Source organism: Emys orbicularis, chromosome 9, assembly GCF_028017835.1.
Source record: "Emys orbicularis isolate rEmyOrb1 chromosome 9, rEmyOrb1.hap1, whole genome shotgun sequence".
Taxonomy (NCBI): domain Eukaryota; kingdom Metazoa; phylum Chordata; order Testudines; family Emydidae; genus Emys; species Emys orbicularis.
This window is the reverse complement of record NC_088691.1, coordinates 1,240,758-1,262,465: the sequence shown is the minus strand read 5'-3', so window position 1 is coordinate 1,262,465 and position 21,708 is coordinate 1,240,758. Positions and strand designations below refer to the sequence as shown.

The following is a 21,708-nucleotide window of genomic DNA, read 5'->3' as shown; positions in this document are numbered from 1 at the left end:
GCAGGCCGGGGCCCTGCAGACAGGACCCTGCAGGGGGTGGCTCAGTCACCCCCCCAGGAAGACCAGGCCTGGGCCAGGCAGGGGTGCTGCGAACGAAGCAGCTGCCCAGGACAAACCTGGTGAGGGGCCCCCGCCCAGCCCGTGGCTGACGCACGAAGCTCTCCGCTCCTCCGGGGCATGGGGTGGGCACGGCTCCATGCTGTGCAGCTGGCTTGGGCTTGCCCGGGCTTGCTGAGCGCGGGGGGCGGGAGGAGCGGCCTGCTGAGCTGGTTAGGCTGCACCGGGTATGTTCCTGTTTGCCTCTTGGCCTGGCGCCCGTCCTCTGCGTCTCCGCCATGCACCTGGGGCAGCTGGCTGGCTGAGCCCCCCGGCGATGCCCAGGCTGCCCGGTCCCACCCTCCCACGTGCTCTCTTCCCCTGCAGGAGGCCTGACCCCCCCAGTGCGGTGCTGGGGACGCAGACCCGCCGCATGGCGAAGGGCCCCGGCTGCTGCCACGGCTGCTGCCACGGCTGTGCCACCTGCCTGCTCGGCCTGTACAGCTGCCGCTGGGCCAAGAACACGAGGAAAGGCCTGAGAACCACCAAGGTGAGTGGGTGGGAGCAGAGCCGAGCTTGGGCCCTTGGCCTGCCCCTCCCGCCGGGCCGCACGGGGAGAGCCTGGGCCTCCTGCTCATGGGGGGCTGGAGAGGGCATCTCCCTGTCCACTGCAGTGCGGCAGGTGGGGGGGGGTCCTCGTGGCCCAGGCTATGGGTGCTGGGCAGCAAGCGCACCTGTCCTCATGCCCGCGGGCAGCTCTCCGTGGGGCACAGGGCAGCAGGTGCTGGGTCACGGCAGCACTGCCCCGAGGGGGGCGCTCAGACATTCCCCTCTGCTCGAGGCAGAGCCCTGCCGGGGCTGGGAGCATCGCCAAACGCTGGGCCGGGGCTGCATGGCCCGTCCCGTGCTCTGGGGTTATGACCATGGTGGGGGCAGGGGGTCAAGTCTCCTCTGGCACGGCTGCATTTCCTGGGAGCAGTGGTGACGTCAGACTCGCTCCCAGCCCTGCTGGGCTCCTGCACCCATCCCGCACCGCAGACAGCCCACAGCCTCCTGCGCGTGCCAGGGTCCCCAAGGCCCTGCAGTGCTGGGGGGCCGGGAGATCCCAGGGGCTCTGCAGGGCTGGGGCTGTTGGGGGATCCCAGGGGCTCTGCAGGCTCGGGGGCGGGGGGCCCTGGGAGCCTGAAGCCTCTAGCTCCCATGGGTGGGGCTGAGTAGCAGCTTGTCCCATCTTGTTGGGAATTTGAGAGCAAACCCTGATTAGAAACGTGCCCCGCTTGGCAGCAGCAGTTCCCTGGGTGTGGGGCATGTGGGGCCGGCCTGAGGGCAGAGGACACCGTCTCTGGGTTGGTCCCTACTTACGCTGCTTGGCTAGGGCACCCGGGCTGCCAGCACACCCACATGTACTTAGTAACAGCACTGGAGGCTCTGTGCTTCCACCCAGGGTAACGTACCTGGCAGCCGCAGAGGCAGGGCTTAATTTGTACCGAGCTGGGGCGGTACCGAGCGGCCGGGGACATCCGTTATGAATGTCAAGTACGTTGTGTTTTTGTTTGTTTGTTTGTTTGTTTTTTTTTAGCCCCAGCCCCTCTTCCATTGCACAGGGCGCTGAGGCCATGGGGAGGGGAAAGATGGGCCCAAGGTCACACAGCAAGTCGGGGAGGGGCTGAGAATAGAACCCAGGAGTCCTGGCCCCTGCTGTAAGGACTATTCCAACCCTAAGCTGTTTGAACTCCCACTCGTTCTTATGGGACTCCTGTGTCTGTGCCTGCCCCATTCGGGGCTGTGGCTCCATCCCGGCCTGCTCCCGACATGGGTAAAGCAGCACCCCCTGGGTGGTGATCACCACCCTCTTTCAGGGCTTGGGGGAGGTCCTGGCACCTCTTCCCACTGAAGCGTGGAGGCAGGGGCGGGCAGAGCCAGGGAAGCAGCCGTGATGGCCTCTGGCACACGGCTGACACCCTGGCAGACAGGCGTGGGGCCAGGCTGCCCTGGGCTCTCCTGCGGACGCTCTGCATGCCTGGGTGGCTGATAGCTGCGCTGGAGGGGCCAGGGCGTGGCCGGTAGGATCCTTGCAGTCTCTTACGTGTCCGCTTTGGTTTTCAGTGCGACTGTAGCTGGTTCTTCTTCCTCTTCTGCATCTGCCTCTTCGCACTCGTATGGCTCTACCATGCCCTCATCCTCCTCAATGACTTCCACAACTTCAATGAGTGAGTACCCATCTGGACCCTCCCTGCCCCCACCGTCTGTCTCCTCCTCTCCCCTCCCTCCCCCCACCGTCTGCCTTCCCCAGCACCTGGCACCTCCCTTCCCCACCCCCAGTGTCGGGCGCCTCCCTTCCTGTCCAGCGCCTCCCTTCCCCCCCCCCCCCCCCCCCACCGTCTGCCTTCCCCAGCACCTGGCACCTCCCTTCCCCACCCCCAGTGTCGGGCGCCTCCCTTCCTGTCCAGCGCCTCCCTTCCCCCCCCCCCCACTGTCTGCCTCCCCACCCAGCGCAAAGCACCTCCCTTCCCCACCGTCTGTGCCTGCCCCTGGTGCCCCCAGCACCCAGCCTTGTCTGACTGTCCCCTCTGCTTGGCAGGTTCCTCTTCAGACAGACGCAGTGGTGGGTAGACTGGTCCCTGCCCCTGCTCGGAGTCACGGTGCTGCTGGTCACATATTCGGCCCTGCTGCTGGTAGGTCCTGCTCTCTGGGGCCCTTGCTGCATCCTACCTGCTGGAAACACTGCTCCAGATCTGCTGTGCTGAGCTTGCTCAGGTCCTCTGCTCTTTGGAAGCTTCTGGACGATGCTGATTGGCCCGGGGGCTGGGGCCAGGGCCCAAGGGGTTGGGCTGGCCCGGGGGCTGGGGCCAGGGCCCAAGGGGTTGGGCTGGCCCGGGGGCCCTGGCTGTCTGAGCAGGGCCCAAGGGGTTGGGCTGGCCCGGGGGCCCTGGCTGTCTGAGCAGGGCCCTGCTCTCTGAGATCAGAGTGTCCCAGGAGGGCTGCTGGGCGGGGGCTCAGGAGCTCTCCTTGCAGGAAGCTGGAGAGGGTATCCTAGAATCATAGGAGTGGAAGGGACCTCGAGAGGTCATCTAGCCCAGTCCCCTGCGCTCATGGCAGGGCCAAGGATTATGTAGACCATCCCTGACAGGTGTTTGTCAAACCTGCTCTTAAACATCTCCAATGATGGAGATTCCACAACCTCCCTAGGCAATTTATACCAGTGCTTAACCACCCTGACTGTTAGGAAGTTTTTCCTAATGTCCAGCCTAAACCTCCCTTGCTGCAATTTAAGCCCATTGCTTCTTGTCCTAGCCTCAGAGGTTAAGAACAATAATTCTTTTCCCTCCTCCTTGTAACAACCTTTTATGTACTTGAAAACTGTGATCATGTCCCCTCTGTCTTTTTTTCCAGACTAAACAAGCTCAGTTATTTCAATCTTCCCTCATGGGTCATATTTTCTAGGCCTTTAATCATTTGTGTTGCTCTTCTCTGGACTTTCTCCAATTTCTCTGCATCTTTCCTGAAATGTGGTGCCCAGAACTGGACACAATACTCCAGTTGAGGCCTAATCAGCACAGAGTAGAGTGGAAGAATTACTTCTCGTGTCTTGCTCACAACACTCCTGCTAATACGTCCCAGAATGATGTTTGCTTTTTTTGCAACAGCGTTACACTGTTGACTCATATTTAGCTTGTGGTCCACTATGACCCCCAGATCCCTTTCCGCAGTACTCCTTCCTAGGCATTCATTTCCCATTTTGTATGTGTGCAACTGATTGTTCCTTCTTAAGTGGAGTACTTTGCATTTGTCCTTATTGAATTTCATCCTATTTACTTCAGACCATTTCTCCAGTTTGTTCCAGATCATTTTGAATTTTAATCCTGTCCTCCAAAGCACTTGCAACCCCTCCCAGCTTGGTATCGTCTGCAAACTTTATAAGTGTACTCTCTATACCATTATCTAAATCATTTATGAAGCTATTGAACAGAATCAGACCCAGAACTGATCCCTGCGGGACCCCACTCGTTATGCCCTTCCAGCATGACTGTGAACCACTAATAACTACTGTCTAGGAATGATTTTCCAACCAGTTATGCACCCACCTTATAGTAGCTCCATCTAGGTTGTATTTCCCTAGTTTGTTTGAGACAGTCATGCGCGATAGTATCAAAAGCCTTACTAAAGTCAAGATATACCACATCTACCGCTTCCCCCCCCATCTACAAGGCTTGTTACCTTGTCAAAGAAAGCTATCAGGTTCGTTTGACACAGTTTGTTCTTGACAAATCCATGCTGACTGTTACTTATCACCTTATCTTCTAAGTGTTTTGCAAATTGCTTGCTTATTTATTTGCTCCATTATCTTTCCGGGTACAGAGGTTAAGCTGACTGGTTTGTAATTCCCCAGGTTGTCCTTTGCCCTTTTCCCAGTCATCTGGAATCTCTCCCTCTTCTGACTTTTCAAAGATAATTGCTAATGGCTCCAATCTCTCCTCAGTCAACTCCTTGAGTATTCTAGGATGCATTTCATCAGGCCCTGGTGACTTGAAACATCTAACTTGTAATTTTTAACTTGTTTTCCTATTTTAGCCTCTGATCCTATCTCATTCACTACGTTAGATGTCCAATCGCCACCAACCTGCTTGGTGAAAACCGAAACAAAGAAGTCATTAAGTACCTCTGCCACTTCCACATTTTCTGTTATTTCCCTCCCTGCCCGCTCATTGAGTAACAGGCCTACCCTGTCCTTGCTCTTCCTCTTGCTTCTAATGTATTTGTAGACTGTTTTCTTGTTACCCTTTATCTCTCTAGATAGTTTGACTTGCTTCCCTGGGATCTTACCTACCAACTCCGAGTTTGCTAAAGTCGCTTTCTTGAAATCCATTGTCTTTATTGTGCTGTTCTCCCTCCTACCATTCCTTAGAATCATGAATGCCACCATTTCATGATCACTTTCACCCAAGCTGCCTTCCACTTTCAAATTCTCAACCAGTTCCTCCCTATTTGTCAACATCAAATCTAGAACAGCCTCCCCCCAGTAGCTTTCTTCACCTTCTGAAATAAAAAATTGTCTCCAATACATTCCAAGAACTTGTTGGATAATCTGTGCCCTGCTGTGTTGTTTTCCCAACAGATGTCTGGGTAGTTGAAGTCCTCATCACCACCAAGTCCTGAGCTTTGGATGATTTTGTTAGCTGTTTTTTTTTTTTTTTTTTTTTTTAAAAAGCCTCATCCACTTCTTCTTCCTGGTTTGGTGGTCTGTAGTAGACCCTTACCATGACATCACCCTTGTTTTTTACCCCTTTTATCCTTACCCAGAGACTTTCAACAAGTCTGTCTCCTATTTCCATCACAACCTCAGTCCAAGAGTATACTTTTTTAATATATAAGGCAACACCTCCTCCCTTTTTTCTGTGCCTGTCCTTCCTGAGCAAGTTGTACCCATCTATACCAGTATTCCAGTCATGTGTATTATCCTACCAAGTCTCTGTGATGCCAGCTATGTCATAGTTGTCTTTATTTACTAGCATTTCGAGTTCTTCCTGCTTATTCCCCATACGTCTTGCATTAGTATACAGACATCTCAGATACCGATTTGATTTCCCCCCACCCCAGTTCTGTCTTCTCTCTCCTTTATCCCTGCTCTAACAACTCATGCTCCCCACAAATTCCAACCCTTCTCCCAGGTCTTCATGTATTCCAGCTCCAGCATCTCCCTTGTTCCTCTTGCAGGTTCTCGCTCTGTGCCTGCAGCTCTGTGGCCAGCCCTTGAAGTTGCATTGTCTGCACAAGGTAAGGGCCAGCTGGCTCCTGACACTCTGTGCATCCTGCACAGCCCATTCCCACCCGAACTAGCATCCAAGCCCTGCCCCAGCCCCCGGCGCCTCCACACCTATAAGGACAGGGTTTGTTTCGCCTCTCAGGGGGCGATAGCTGCTCCGGGGGACAGCACCCGGCATGGTCAGCCCTGGGAGACCCCCTGCAGTGGACCAGACCCCCCCCCCCCCCCGAGGTCTCACTTTTCCTCCAGGGTGAGTCATGAGGCTTCACTGCCCCCTTAGGCCCAACCCCTATGGCTCCAGCCCTCCTGCTTCCCACTGTGAGATCTGGTCAGCCAGTGCCGCTGGGAGAGACTGGGACCTGGTGCGGGGATCAATGCACTCAGCCAGTATCCGTAGTGATGCTCCAAGTGGGGCCAGCTGGAGCACGTGGGCAGGGTCAGCGCAGAGCTGGGCTGGGCTTTAGCCCTCAGCTAACTCAGCCACGCTGGTGTGAGCGGGCTGCAGAGCCCCGACTCGCTCTTCTCCCCCAGGCCTTCTGCCCCTGAGCTGGGGGATGGCGCGGAGAGGTGGGGAAATCCTGTCCCTCTGGGTTGCTACACGTCCATGTCCCTGTGACGGGGTTCGCTGTCCTCTTCTCGGACTCCCCACTGATGCAGGGTTGGCCTCGGCTAGTCTTTCCACTGAGGCATCCCGGGTCAGACAGCCAGGTGATATTCATCCCGATGTCTCTTAGCCTGCCCTGAGAGCAGAGTCCTGCCCCCGACCCCTCTGCACTGGGTAACAATATGAAATAGGGGAACCCTGAGGCACACATCGTATTCACAATAACATTACAGACCATTTCCCCCTTTGCCACGGGGAGTCGAGCTCCGCGTTTAACCCAGGGCAGCAGGGCTCCAAGGGGGGAGGGGCCCAGCATATGCAGGGTGAGGGCAGGAGCAGGGACCCCAGCTGCAGGGGTCGGCTCACCCTGCCCAGGGGAGGGTAGGCCCCGGCAGGGTCCCCGGCTGCTCTGTGGTGTCCAAGATGCATCTGGTCCTAACTGCCCCATGCCCTGCCCCCTCCCTCCCCCCCAGTGCCTGCTGATCTTCACTGCCCTGGTCGTGGCCGCAGCCTTCGTCGCACTCGATGTGAAGTGGACTGAGCAGTGGCAGAGCGCGCGCATCTCTCTGCAGGTGAGAGCAGAGGCAGAGCCCTTCCCATGGCCCAAGGGCTCTCCCTATGGCAAGGGGGAGGGGATCCTGTGGTTAGCCCCAGCCCCAGCGAGGTTTGGCTGATTCTCCCGCCAGGCCTGTCTGACTCCTGCAGCTCCCCCCTGCAACGGGCCCTGTGTCGCTCCAGGCTAGGGCCCTCCGGGGGCTCACACTGAGCGCCAGGTGCTGCACGGCCCCGATGAGAATAAATAGCCCCTCCCAGAGCCCTGGGGCAAAGCCGCCTGGCTCAACCGCCTGGCTCCCAGAACCTGTCCCTCCCCTCCTCCATTCACTCCACTTGGTATGGTCACTTCAAACCCAGCGATGCCAGCTGCTGGGCAGCCCAGCAGGCCGGGCCCAGCCCAGCAAGGGGGAGCCCTGGGGGGCTGGCTGTTCCTGGCAGGTGCAGGGAAGCCTGGCGTGCGGGGTGGGCTGCTGGGAGCTCTGGGTCGGTGTGTCTGATGGGAGCATGGAACCAGAGTTCGTAGCTGGGCACTGAGTGGTGCTGGTGTGTCTGCCCCACAGGCAACAGGCCCCTTCCTGCACATCGGAGCCGTGGCAGGCGTGACGCTGCTCGCCTGGCCCGTGGCCGACTGCTTCTATCGTACTCGCCGTGCAGGTATTCCTGGGTCCCGGGGTGCTGAGCAGGGGTGGGGCCATGGGGACTCGGCTTTTGGGTCAGTTCACCCTCCCACACCTCCCCTCTGGTGCTGAGCAAAGGCTTGTCTGCATCCTGCCGCCAGCATGCAGCTGCCCTGATGCCATAGCCCTGCTGCGCTGTAGTGCCTGCTCCCCAGGGCTGCACCCAGAGATGGGCCATAAACACTGTCCCAGCAGGACCCCAGAGCTGTCCCTGCACCGCCTCACCTGAGGATGGGCTAGTGCCCAGCATTTGCCCTGAAAGCGTAGGCTGGGAGGCAGCTCTCCGTTTGTTCTCAGCCATGCAGGGTCTAGGACACGCGGCAGGGGGTTCCCCTTCCCTCCATGCACACGCGTCCTAGCCAGCACCCCCATGGCTCAGTCCTTTCCTGGACTGGGAGCTCTGCAGGGCTGGGGCGGCTGCTGCAGGACAGCCGGGAGCCCCGAACGCCAGCGACCGTCTGGGCAGGGGCTATGTGGGCAGTGCCCTGGCGGGAAGGGTCTGTGCAGGCCCAGCCACGCAGCGCTGCTTGGTGCCCAGAGCCCATCCGGGCTGGGGCTGCCCACACACCTAAGCAGGCGGCTTGGCACAGTGCAGGGTGGCCAGAGGCACCTCCGAGCCCCTGGCTAAGGACTGCTCTGCAGGGGGCACCTATCTCCATGGCTGGGGAGCAGAGGGGGGACCTGTTGCTCCCTATTCTCAGGCAGGGGTGGGGAGCCCCCCCCCCACACACACACACACACTGCAGGGGGAGCAGCCCTGGCTAATCCCCTCCCCACCTCCAAGTGCCTGCAGTGAGGCTGTCCCTGACCAGGCTCTGCCGTGTCCGTGTGTCTGTCTGCAGCCCCCAAGGTGCTGCTCCTGCTGGTGTATTTTGGTGTGACAGCTGCGCTGTACCTGGCTCCCCTGATGATCTCCTCGCCCTGCCTCATGGAGGAGAACCAGCTGCCCCCCAAACCAGCGCTGGCCGGGCACCGTGGGGCCCCCATGGTGAGTAACCTGTGCCCAAGTGCAGCTGCCCTCCCCGCCTGCAGTGGGCATGAGCCCTCCCTGCTCAGCCTGGGACGCACCAGCTGCCCGCAAGCGCTGTGCTTGGGAGCAGGCAGGAGCTGCTCCCACCACCAAGGGACAGCTTGGAGGCAAAGGCAGGTTACAGCCCTCAGCGCAGGTGGCTGGTGTGTGTGTGTCGGGGGGGTGCCCCTGCCCCTCCCCCTCCCCCTCCCTGGGTCCCAGAGAGCAGCATCCCCTGCTCACACCCCAGACACAGGCAAGCAGGTAACCCCCAGAGAGCCGTCTCCAGTCTCCACAGACCAGCTCAGGGAGGGGAGTCCTTGCAGCCTGCCCTGTGGGTAGCCAGGCTGGACAGGGTGTGGGGCATGGTTGGGAGGGGCTGAGGCAGCCCTCGGGGTTGAGCTCTCACACATGGGGCCAGGAGCTAATTGGGACGTGTTTCTTCTGGGTAGAACTTAACCCCAGCCCTGGGCTACCGCCCCACCCCCCAATACCCCTCAATCCCAACCTGCAGCCCCCCTGCTTGCCAGCACTGGGGTCCCCCCCATTCCTGCCTATGCCCCTCAATCCTGCCTTGCAGCCTCCTGCTATCCCAGCCCTGGGTCTCTCCTAGGCAGAGCTGGGAATTCAGCTACTTCCTGAAATCCCACCACTGCCTTCGATCGAGCCCAGCAAACTCACTGCATGTCTGAACCCAGGACTCAGCCCAGTGGGGCAAGCGCCCGATGCGCTGCACCCCTGCCCTGCCCAAGCTTGGTTTGCCTGTGCCATCTCTCCCTTGTCTAGCTGGCTCCAGAGAACACCCTGATGTCATTCCGGAAGTCAGTGGGCTGTGACGTGCGTGTGTTTGAGACCGATGTCATGGTGAGGTAAAGCAACACCCGGGGTCTCCAAGGGGAACGTGTGCTCGGCTCGCCTGCCCCAGCTCCCCGAGCCCCAGGCCTCTGCTCGCTGCCCCCTCTGGGGTGAAGGGGGCAGCTCCATGCTGGGGGAGGTGTCTCCAGGCCCCAGCCTGGCCTTTGTGAGAGTCCCTCCTCTCCTAACCCCTCGCCCATCCCCCCCCCCCCCCCCCCCCCAAGGGAAGCTGAGCCCAGCCCAGCTGTCTGGTGCTCTGGCCTGGTGCCCCACCCTGCTCAGTCCCCATTTCTTGGAGAGAGAGACAGGGCTCCCCTCCCTGGCCTGCAGGGCCAGATTAACCTTTTTTGGGCCCCCATGTAGTCGTTGTGGGCTCCGAGTGTGGGCCTGGTGTGGCAGTGCCATTGGTGCCATAGTATACCCGGTACTGAATCTCAGAGACCTTCTTCATTTTGATCACACACCTCTACAGGACTATCTGCATTGCCACACACAGCTCCCTCAGCCCCCAGTTCTTCTCACTCAGCTGTACCCATGTGGGTAGAACTTTCATAGTGATCAGGGAAACTCCCCACAGATTATCTCCTTCCTCATTCAGACCTTCTCTAGCCATGTCCCAGTACCCCCCTATGTCACCAGTCACTGGATGTGGCTCTGGTCTCAGCTCAGAGTTTCACAGCCAGCGGATACTTGATCAATTCCGACAAATCCCTCCCTCAGCCCCCATCCTGCCATGTGAGCAAGCCACCTACAAACACCATTTCCCCAACGTGAGGACCTAGCCCTTGGGAATGGAAGACACCAGCCTTTCTCCCTCTGCTCCCATCTACATGCTAGTCTACTACCTGGTCACCACCACCTCTCCCCAGGCTTGTTTCCTTTCTACCTTGGACATGCTCCCCAACCAGCTGGGGCTTTTCTCCCGCTGCAAGCCTGACCTGCTGCGTCTTTCCCTGCTCCCCTTGACATTCCTTTCCTACTGGTGACCTCTGTTCCTTGAGGTTAACCCCAGTTTCTTTATCTGCTCTAGCTTAATGGCCCCAGTAGTCACAGAGCCACTTGTAGCTTCTCTGGCTATAGCCATGGGGCCAATTGCCAGAGGCCAGCCTTAGATAGATAGCTGCAGCTACTAGTCAAGGGAGGGGGTGGCAATTCCAAGGCTGAGCATGCTTGAACCTTGCAATGGCAGCACTAGGGACTCTAAATCCTCAGCGCTGGCCCTAGGCAGCTGCAGACTCTGCAGTTAGGCGCTTCCCTCCTCTAGGCCATGGCTTTAAGTACCTGAGATGCCCATCACCTGCAGCAGAGGCCACCAATTCCCACGCACCCCTCAGCTAGCACATAGTTGAGCAGAAAGTGCAGCCTGGATGGTTTTGGAGGCTGGGGTGCCAGGAGGTTCCTATCTCTGAGCAGCAGCTCTGCCACAAGCTCACATGCCCCCCCTCTGCTGTGGGACCAGGATGCTATGAAGACAGTGGAGTTACCCCATGTATAACCAGTTCTGTCCAAAGCCCGTTGAAGACCGTGGGAGTCTTTTCATTGTCTTTAATGGGCTGTGTATAGAAGCAAAGGACCACATTCTAGACTCGAGGAGCAAAGTGCATTCTATGCTGCACTGGTTTACTATTGTAACAGGAACGTCTCACATTACCTAGTGAATAAGCAACACCTCCTACAGCACTTAACTTTTTCTGAGAGGCTTCCCACCCAATTACTAAATGTAAATCTGCTTAGCTTACAAGGGCTGAAAATATCAGGTGGTATGGTCACAAAAGCAAGGCACTTCTGAATTCAGTAGGAATTTTGGACGTGCACAGAACACAGACAGGACTGGTTCCCACATGGTTACAGAACTGCAGTAAAGTGGAACAATTTTCAGCTTGTGTGATTGGAGGATATCTGGATCCATATTATAAGACTGTCCTACATAAATGAAGAAAAGTTGAGGTGCCTTTATTATTCTTTTGTTCCACTCTTCGTTTCTATGGGGAATTTGCCAATGCAATATCGCCGTCTTCCTTTTAAAGAAACAAAACTTAAAAAAAAAAAAGTAATGGCTGTTGAAAATAACAATTCCAGTCCTTCTTGCATCTGAAGAAGTGAGGTTCTTACCCACGAAAGCTTATGCTCCCAATACTTCTGTTAGTCTTAAAGGTGCCACAGGACCCTCTGTTGCTTTTTACAGATTCAGACTAACACGGCTACCCCTCTGATACTTAATTCCAGTCCTAGTTAGCACTGGGAAGACCCCAGCATTTGTTGCTCAATTTTATCCTACTTTTTCTACAGCAAGTTACAGTGGATCTGCCTATTTGATTTGGGAGAAATGAAGTAACAGCTGCCCAAATTGAGCTTGAGCACTCCTGAATTTTTGAGGGGCTCAAATCTGGAAGGCAGGTGCTAGATTCCCTTTCTGAATATTGGATAAATCTGGAAAGGAAAAGTCAATTTCTGCTTCCATGGCTCAGAAGTGGAAATCCTCCTGCATACCTGGTACTGTACCTAAAGCTGCCCAGGTGCTCTAGTAGAGCCCCCCCCCCCATACTTTTCATTTTAACTTCTCCTAGTGGGGTCCACGTACCTCTCCTGCTAGGCTTCAGATAGAGAGGTGCAGTGTCTATTCATTCCACCTAGTTCCTTCTTTGGGGGCTGCCAGGCGAGGTCACACCAGCATCCCTAAGCCAGTCTGGGGAAGTCTTCTGAGGGTGATATCTTCTACTTAAGGTGACCAGATGTCCTGATTTTATAGGGACAGTCCCGATTTTTAGGTCTCTTTCTTATACAGGCTCCTATTACCCCCACCCCTGTCCCGATTTTTCACACTTGCTGTCTGGTCACCCTACTTCTACTCCTAGGGCACATTTGTTCCCCACTCACACTGCTACCCCCTTCTAGCAGCCAGCTCCCCATCCACAGCAAGCGCATGGGGTCTCTGCTTCCCCACTCCCTCCCCCTCCCTTTCCTGTGGATAGCCGCCAAGGGAATGCTGGGAAATGTAGTTCCTTCCCTGCTCCAGGGCCTGCTCTCTAGGCAGGGAGCTGGCCAAGGAACTACAGCTCCCAGGGCCCCGGGGGGGGGGGGGTCTCAGCTCCCATGCTGGATCCCTGCCGCTGCTCCGGGAAGCGTGTTATGGGCCCCTTTGGAGCTTGGCCCGGTGCCATGGTGAATCTGGTACTGCTGGCCTGTGAAGGGGGTGAGGGTGGGATTTGGGACAGGCCGGGTGTGGGGGGAAGGGCTGATAAGTGACCAGCTGCTGCCATTGCAGCACCCAGCACTGACTCGGGTGCAACAGAGGGTCCTGTGGCACCTTTAAGACTAACAGATGTATTGGAGCATAAGCTTTCGTGGGTGAATGCCCACTTCGTCAGATAGGGTTACCATATTTTAATTTTTAAAAAGGAGGACACTCCATGGGGCCCCGGCCCTGCCCCAACTCTGCCCCCTGCTCCTCCCCCTCCCCTGCTTCCCGCGAATCAAATGTTCACGGGAAGCCTGAAACAGGGAGGCAGCAGGTAAGCTGGGGCGGGGTGCAGCGCGACGCGGCTCAGTCCGGACCCCCTGGCCGAGCGGCTCCCTTCGGCAGCCGGCCGGCCCAGGCCAAGAGGCTCTGGCCCCGGCGTCTCCCGCCCGGCTGGGGCCCCAGCCAAGTGCCCGCGCTCCCGGCCCGGCCCCCGGCCCAGCACCACGCCGACCCCGGTCCCGGCCCCCGGCCAAGTGCCCGCGCCCCAGGCCCAGCACCGCGCCGGCCCCGCGCCCCCAGCCCCGGCCAAGCACCGCGCCAGCCCCCAGCCCCGCACCGCCGGGCCCTACCTCCCTATTTTCCCGGACATGTCCGGCTTTTTGGGATTTCCCCCCGGATGGGGATTTGAGGCCCAAAAAGCCGGACATGTCCGGGAAAATCTGGACGTATGGTAACCCTACATCAGACGCAAGTGCATCTGATGAAGTGGGCATTCACCCATGAAAGCTTATGCTCCAATACTTCTGTTAGTCTTAAAGGTACCACAGGACCCTCTGTTGCTTTTTACAGATTCAGACTAACACGGCTACCCCTCTGATACTTGACTCTCGTGCGTCTGTCCATGGCTCTCCGCCCCACTCCCCTATGGCCCCGCATTCTGGGACACACATGGCAGGGTGGGGGGGGCTGCTGGGCTGATCCCTGGCAGAGGTGCCAGGGCGATCAGGTTGCGGGGAGGGGTGCAAACAGCCCATGATGCTGCATTGGGCAAGGTCCTAACTACCCCACCCCTCTGCCCCTTGCCAGTGCTGATAGGATCCCCTTCCTCATGCACGACGAGACGCTCACCCGGACCACCAACGTGCAAAAGGTGTTCAATGCCCAGGCCACCATGAGCGGCACAACCTTCAACTGGACTGATCTCCAGCAGCTCGACGCCGGCAGCTGGTTCCTGGAGGTCAGGCCCCCCTCCTCGGGGTGTGGTAGGGCTTCTGCATGGCCTGGCCCTGTGCTGCACTGCCCTGCAGAGGGCGCTGCCTGCTGCACTGATCCAGTCTGCTCTTGGCCGAGCCCTGGGGCTCAGAGCCCTCGGGGGTTCCCAGGCCCTGGAGAGTTTTGCCTCTGCAGACTATAGTGCCTCCCGCCGTGGGGTGGGGGTGAGGGGCTACCTTCCAAGCCTCTCTGCTAGAGCTGGGAGTTGCTGTGACCTTCCGGAGGCATGGGGAAGGCTGGCTGGGAGGGGTGAGCCGTTCCCTGGCTGTGCTGTTTGGCTGGGCTCGGTGCCTGCCTACACAGTGATGCTTAGCACCCAACTGCTGAGCTGCTCTGGTCTCCTGCAGGTGGCAGGGCGACCTGTCCTCCCTCTGTGCCCTCGCCCTGGGCTCTGAGCGGCTGCTCTGCCGTGCTAGTGAGGGGCAGTGAGCACTGGGGGGCGCTGTGGGTGCGAGGGAGAGCACCCTGTGCCTTTGGCGCTGGGAGATGGTGTTGAGGGGGCAGTGTGGGAGGCCAGGGCCCTGGGACCAGCTGTGAGCGCTGCCCCCCACGTGGGGTAGCTGCTGACTCTGGCCTGTCCCTTCCAGAGGAATCCGTTCCGCTCGGTGCAGGGCCTCTCCAGCGAGACGCAAGGCCAGGCGCGGGCACAGAAGATCCCGTCTCTGGAGCAGGTGCTGCAGGAGGCCAAGCAGCACAACATCTCCATCATGTTCGATCTCCGGCCTGAGAACCACACAGACTACCAGAGCTTCGTTAACGTCACCGTGGCGACCATCCTCGAGTCGGGCATCCCGCCGCAGCTGGTGAGCCTGGCGCTGCCTCTGGAGTCTGACGCCTGATGGGCAGCCGGAGGAGGGAATGGCTGAGCATCAGGGCCAGACGTCCTCCCCCAGGGGTCCCTGAGCCTGCCCTTTACCAGCGGTGAGCTCCCCTCCCCACAGGGCGGGCCAGACCCACCTGGTGCTCTAGAGTCTCCCTGAGCGTGCTCAGAATCTGCCCTTGCCATGATCCCAGGTACCCTGAGTGCCACAGCACCCACACGTCACACACGAGATGCTCGGGCGGGTCCTGGCCTATTGCAGGTCCGGCCCTGGCCCGTGTCCGCGATAGGCTGCCGGACAAGCTGCTGCCCTGTGCCCGTTCCTAGTGGCCTGGGGTGCTTTGTAGTACGGTTAATGGGCAGGGAGAGGTGTAAACTTACTTGGAACTCCCTGCTCAAGTGCCACTCCCCCCTCCCACCCCCCCCATGTGTAAACAGGTACTCAGGAGAGCCCTGGCAGCGAGCCAAGTTGGTGAAGCAGGAAAATCAACTAACAAGCTGCCACCTTCGTACTCCCTGCTGCTACCACACCCTGCAGGTCCATGGCTCCCTGACGCTACAGCCTCACTTTCATTCCCTCCGCCCCTAGCCCTTGGGCGTTGGATGTACATGGCTCTGCTGAGACCAGCCTGGCGGCTGGCTTCGCTGCCCCTTCCTGCTCCTGCTCACCGGTTAGGGGAGGAATTGTTTACTTTGCAGACAGAACATGCCCTGGAGTAAAGGGCCTGCGGGCTCTCTGCCCAGTGGGTGCCCTCTGCCCATGACCAGGGCACTGGGACAATGTGTACAGTGGGGGGGCTGAGAGCCATTGAACCAAACTGTAAACCCTGCATATGATGGAAAGCACGTCAAGCCAGGGGGTGCTGCACCCCTAGTTCCAGCACCTGTGCCCAGGACTCGCTGGGTGCAGGGGCTCTGAAGGGGTTGTTGGGGCTCTGAGCCAGCCCAAAGGCCCGGGCACATCTTGGCCGGTCCTAGCTGGCCCCCATCATGCCTCGTCCAGGTCTGTCACTCCCAGACCTGCTGGGGGAGACTCCCATGGCAGGTGGCCTGATGGGGACTCTGCTGGGGCCAAGCACCAGATGGGCGCACAGAGAGGGGGCTGGGTAACCGCTTCCACTATCCATTTGGATGCGCACATCAGTGCGGCTGGCCCTGCAGCCTGGGTCCCAGAGCACAGCGAGTGCCTCCCTGGTCTCCCAGCTCACACCAGGCCTGATTTCCCCCCCCCCGCCCCCAGATTCTCTGGCTGCCCGACGGGTTCAGGGAGCAGGTCCGACAGCAGGCACCAGGATTTCAGCAAATCTACGGTCTGAAGAGCAGCTGGAATGAAACCGAGTCTCCACTGCGACTGAACCTGCCGTACCAGGACGTCAGCACAGAGCAGATTGGGTGAGAGCCCCTTGTCAGGGTGCGGAGCACAGAGCAATGGCGGCTCAGCCCCGCAGAGGCGAGTCTAGCTCCCCACTGTGGCCACGTACACTCCCTGACGCCACAGCTGGCAGTAGGGCTCGAACCCCGAGCACGGGGAGCGCTGGGTGGGAGCCAGGCTTTCCCAGTTCCTGCTGGCCTGTGCCACGCTAACAAGGCTCCATTCCCTCCGCAGCCGGTATCGCCAGGACAACGTCTCCGTCAATCTGTACGTGGTCAATGAGCCCTGGCTCTTCTCCGTGCTGTGGTGCGCGGGGGCCGGCTCCGTCACCACCAACGCCTGCCAGGTGCTGAAGGAGATGAAGCGCCCCCTCTGGCTGCTCGTAAGTGAACCTGCCAGCGCCACCCAGGGTAGAGGCTGCATGCCCTGAGCCCGCCTGGCCCGTCTGCACTGCCACACCCCAGCAAGGGGGCCAGGGGGTGCTGCCAGGGCCTGTTCTGCCGGGGTCCCCATTGAGCTACTCGTCCTGTCTTGTTGCCTTGCAGCCCCGCAACACCTATCTGATGGTCTGGATTGTGATCGACTGCGTCTCCTTCCTCCTGCTCCTCTCAGCCTTCCTCCTGCTGCAGTAAGTTCAGCCTCTTCTGGGCTCCCGTAGCTGTCCATGGCATAGGAGGCCCCATGTCTGCTGCCCTCTGGGTGAGCTGTAGGTAGGGCGGGGTCTGCCCGGCCAGGTGCTGCTGCCATCACCCATCCACCCTCTTGATCTGGGGGAACTGCTCTGCAGCGCTGGGAGCCCACTTCTCCCACCTTGCACTGCGCTAACCTGGGACACAGCGGGCTTAGAGGGAGCTTTCCTCCCTGGCCTCTGCCATGAGCCTGGCCCTGAGCCGCTCCATCCCACTGCTGTGGGACTTGGTCGCAGCTTATTGGCCCCCACCTATAAGCTGAGCAAGGTGGGCCTGGCATGGGAGCCCTCCAAGGGGACTCGCGTGACTCCATTGCCCTGGGACCCTCCATGGCTCGTTATGGTTTGCAGGCACTCCCGTCCCGTTCCAGCCATGGCAGAAAGGCCTCTACCAACTCCGAGTTCAAACCACAGTGGCCAAGTGATGGGGCAGAGCCCTGTGGGAGCGGCCCTGGCCCTGGGTGTGGGCTGATCTCTCTGAGGAAGGGCCTGAATGCTGACTCGCTCTCCTGAGTGAATTTCAATCCTGTTTGCTTTCCAGGAAATGCTCCAGGAGAAAAGAACCGGCAGGTAATGGGGGCCCCTGTTCCCCACCCCGCTCCCCCCTTAAGTCCCTCTCCTCACCACGCCCTCTTGCTCCTGGTCTTCCCCTCCCTCTTCCTCTCAGATCATTGTCTCTCTGCTCACCTGCAGGGCCAGGCCCTTGCCACAGCTTAGCTCCCAGGGGCTCTCTCCACCCCAGGCTGGGGAGCTTTCAGGGGGCTCTGCCAGGAGGACAGCCTGGGCCCAGAGCCTAACTCTCCTGACAGAGAGAGGGAGCCGCACCTCCTTCCCCCCCTCCCCCCCCCAGCCCTGTGGGGAAAAGGGGAGGGAGCCCAGCCAAGGGAGCTCCCATCCTGCCTGCTTCCCTAGCAAGTGCTACTCCCTGAGATGATGGGAGTGTAGGGGGGCCAGGCAGCGCCTCCTGCAGCAGCAGCTGCCTTCCACCCCATGATTGTTGCTGGGCTGGGGCAGCCCTGGGGAGGGCAGAGGCTCCTGGAATGACCCTTTCTCCCATTTGGTTCCCCAGAGTCCAAGTCAGACGTGCTGCTAACGAAGATCAACAGTCTCATGCAGGAATGACGCCCAGCCCCCGCGGTGCCTGGTGGTGGAGGGGTTTGAGCTGGGCACAGGTGGTGGTTAGCAGGGAGCGCCCAGACTTGCTCCTGCCAGCCTTGAGTGCCCTTTCCTCTGCAGGGCCCTTTCCAGGCCGTGGGCTCCCCACAAACCCTCAGTCTCTGCCCTGTTCTGCAGGGGGCTGGGGCTGGGTTTATCCTGCCCCCATGGGCACATCTCCCCTGCAGGTCAGGGGTCTGTGTCCTAGAGTAGACAGGCGTGTGTTCCCCTGCCCACGGGGACAGAGCTGGGGGTGGACACCGAGATCTTGGCCTTGCAGCCTCCTGGAGCTGTGGGAACAGATACGGTCTTGGAGGCTCCTCGGTTGTAACCTGCTGTGCAGGGGCACTTGTACCACAGCAGGGACTGGTGCAGCTGCTGCTGGGAACTGGCTTTTCCTGTCTCCTGACACATGAGAGGCTGCTAGGAGCCTGAAGGGTTTTGTTTACAGGGAGCCAGGTTTAAAGCACTCCTGGCCTTGTGCCATAGGGGAGCCTAGGACTAGATTGCTTTGAGCTGTGTCTGGGGAAAGGTGAAAGGGCAGGAGCGCATCGTGGGCCCAGGCAGCTGGGCTGCAGCTTGGGGATCCTAGTGCAGCAGGATGGAAACGAAGGGTCCCTCACTGAGCAGAGGAAGCCCATTATCCTCCTTGAGACTTTGACACTGGCCGCCAGGCATGTGTGCGGGATGCAACAGTAGGCCCAGCCCCATGAGACCCTGACCCTGCTTGTCTAGTGGAAGAGATGGGGTTTGGCTTTGGATGGAGGGGATCTGGGGGGGACCGGCTGTCTTTCCATATAGAACCCAGGTGCTGGGTGAAAGCCCCCAAAGCACCATCCCTGGACTGGGTGTGACGCTATCCTGCTGGTGAGGGGGTGTGCTGGGGCATGAAGTGGCCTCTCTTTGCTGCAGGGGTCTCAGCAGCATGTGTCTATTTTACTTGTTCTTAATTATGTATGTTAATAAACTGACCCAATTGGATAAAAAAAAAAAACAACTAGCATGTCTGAGCTGATTCTGAACTCCCCCAAAGGGACCCCTGGCTCTAGGAGCTGGCATCCGTCAGCAATTCGGGGGCAGGCCCTGTCTCTCGTCTGTCTGGAAAGCCCCTGGCCCAGTAGGGGCGCTGTACCAATTAGATGAGGAATCCCTGCTTATACTAGTGAGGTCAGAGTGTCAAGCAACAGCTCCGAGCCAGGGCCTCACCACACTGAGAGTGTGATTAGGGGAGATACTGGGCCTGCTGGGGGCCTGGGCTCCTCCCATCCCTGCTCCATGCTCTGCTTTCCCCATCTGTAAGAGCCGGAAGCTGCAGCAGGCTGGAAGGATTAGTTCATGGTGGCTGGTCAAGTGCTGCCTCTGCTGGGATGCGCAGAGTCATTAATGGCACCCCTGAGCAGTTTGCTCAGCAGGGACAGAGTGCCCACAACAGCGCCAACAGACACGTGCTCTCACTGAGCAGTGCCCCTGACTTTGGGTACCCACCTCGGGCCTGATTCCCAGGGGCCCATCAGGATCTGTAGGAGCTTGGCACGTCTGCACATCAGGCCTGAGGTGGGCATCTGCATTAGGAACTACTTTTGGAAAACTGGCCCTTTCCGTGGGTAAGGATGGGAAAAGCAAACATGTGAGCTGTGCTATCTGTGTTCTGTCACCACCATCTAGTGCTGAAACGAGGAACTGGCACCTCTTGTTACTGCAGCGTTGTAGCTGGGTCGGCCCAGTGCCTCGCCCACCTTGTCTCTAGCTATCCTATGTTATTGGACCAACCTCTGTTAGTGAGAGACAAGCTTAGGTCAGATACAGAGGGATCTCCAATCTGTCCTCATCTTCGAAAGAAACCTGTACACGACCTTCAACAGATGAGCCAGGGAGCTTAAATTCATAACTGGACTGAACACAGACACTGGAGTTAAGGCTCATTACAATGATCTTTAACCTACTAACTCATCTCTTGGTCCCGTGACTGTGGGATGTTAACAGGCCACTGTACCTTGACTGGTGCCTTAGACTATGTGCCAGCTTAGCATAAGTCATTATCTGTTCCCCTTTGTACTGAGCTGGGACACGGAATTCCTTTCCCAGGCCTGGACAAGAGCTCGCTGGAGCTCCAAAGTTTTGTGTCTTACCAACAGAAGTTGGTCCAATAAAAGAGATTCCCTCACCCCACTAGAGTTAAAACACTCCAAGCTGGGGGGAGGGAGAATGGAGTGGGAACAGGCCCAGCAGTAACAAGTGTCAGTTTTAAAGTTGTTTCCAGTACAAGCTGTGACTGCAGCGGGTCTAAGCATGCAGGGTTGGGGCTGGAGCTGGGCCGTGGGCCTCTGCCTGAATCAACTGGCCTTTGGGGGAGTGTGAGCACAAGGAGGGAAAGGAGGAGTCCCCTGACAGCAAAATCTCTAGGACCCCTGTCGACCTGCCTGGGAATCTGTGTGACTAGTAATAGCCCAGCTCCAGAGAAAATAGGTCTGAATTTAGCAGCATGCAGAGGTACTGAGTGTGCACCTCAGAAGCTGAAGTTGTGAATGGTCTGGGCCCCAGAACACTTTCCAACCTATATAAGCAACTTTCCAAATACTCTGGGTTCCTGCTGTACTCCCTGTAAAATGCTCTCTGCACCGGGGAGGGTGCACAGGCCGAGGAACTGGCTCTCCTCCATCTCTTCTCGAGTGTATGAAGTTCTGATGCCTTGTTTTCTATGTACTGCACCTTTCAATGGCTAAGCCCCTCTCTGTAGGAAGGTTCAGCAACCATCTTGTTCTCAGGTGCTGCAGCTTGGTACAGAGGAGAGGTGAAAACTGTGAGGGACAGTTTGCAGACAGGGCCGGCTTCAGGCACCAGCGAAGGAAGCAGGTGCATGGGGCGGCGCCAATAGAAAGGGGCGGCACATCTGGGTCTTTGGCGGCAATTTGGCGGCAGGTCCTTCACGCCCTCTCTTCCTTTCCAGTGGCATTTTGGTGGCAGCTCAATCAGGGTTGTTTTTTTCTCTGCCGCTTGGGGCAGCAAAAAAGCTGGAGCCGGCCCTGTTTGCAGAGGCAGTAGTGGTGGTGGTGGGGGGGGAAACCACCCCTCCTTGCTGGATCCATCCTAGGCTCTCCCTGTACCCCTAGTCCCCTGCCCAGCATGCTTAGGAACCCTGGGCAGCTACCTTGCTCTGCTGTACTCTAAGCTGCAGCTCTCGATTCCAGTCCAGTCCGACTGCTGCCCTCTCCATAGCAGTGGTGTCCTGCTACCTCAGCCTAGCTTATGGGGTCTTATTGTCCCAGACTGCAACACTGCACTTTGGCAGCCCGCTCTCCCTGCGTGCCTTCTGCTGGGGCCTCCAGCTAAAAGCTGTGATGATGGCACCCTTGAGTCTTCATCCCTGGCTTCCTGATGCGCTACTTTTGAGTTCGTTCGTTCTCTCTCTCTCTCTCTCTCTCTCTCTCCCCCTCTCCATACCCTTGAACTGAGTGTTAACCAGGCTCATTGTAGGAAAAGGAGTTGCCGCTCAGTCATCACACTATCCATCTTCCCCTCCCAGTTCTGCCCCTAGGGGCTGGAACTAGGGGTGCTGGGGGAGCTGCCGCACCCCCTGGCTTGAAGTGGTTTCTATCATATGCAGGGTTTACAGCTTGGTTCAATAGCTCTCAGCCCCCCCCAATGTACACGCTGTTCCAGTGCCCCTGGTTCTGCCTCCCTTTCACCCCTCGATCCTGACCTTCAGCCCTGGACTCCCCT

General features: G+C 58.4%; 1 protein-coding gene across 1 annotated transcript; it reads left to right on the top strand.

Moving 5' to 3' along the window:
* Positions 1–469: 469 nt before the first annotated feature.
* On the top strand, positions 470–17,955 carry GDPD2 (glycerophosphodiester phosphodiesterase domain containing 2). Its single transcript, XM_065411174.1, has 15 exons — positions 470–586; positions 2,143–2,246; positions 2,618–2,711; positions 5,752–5,811; positions 6,878–6,976; positions 7,520–7,613; positions 8,479–8,624; positions 9,432–9,514; positions 13,768–13,918; positions 14,541–14,756; positions 16,014–16,165; positions 16,380–16,527; positions 16,691–16,773; positions 17,375–17,403; positions 17,903–17,955. The coding sequence occupies exons 1-15, from the start codon at positions 470–472 to the stop codon at positions 17,953–17,955; spliced, it is 1,629 nt and encodes a 542-aa protein (XP_065267246.1).
* Positions 17,956–21,708: the final 3,753 nt, after the last annotated feature.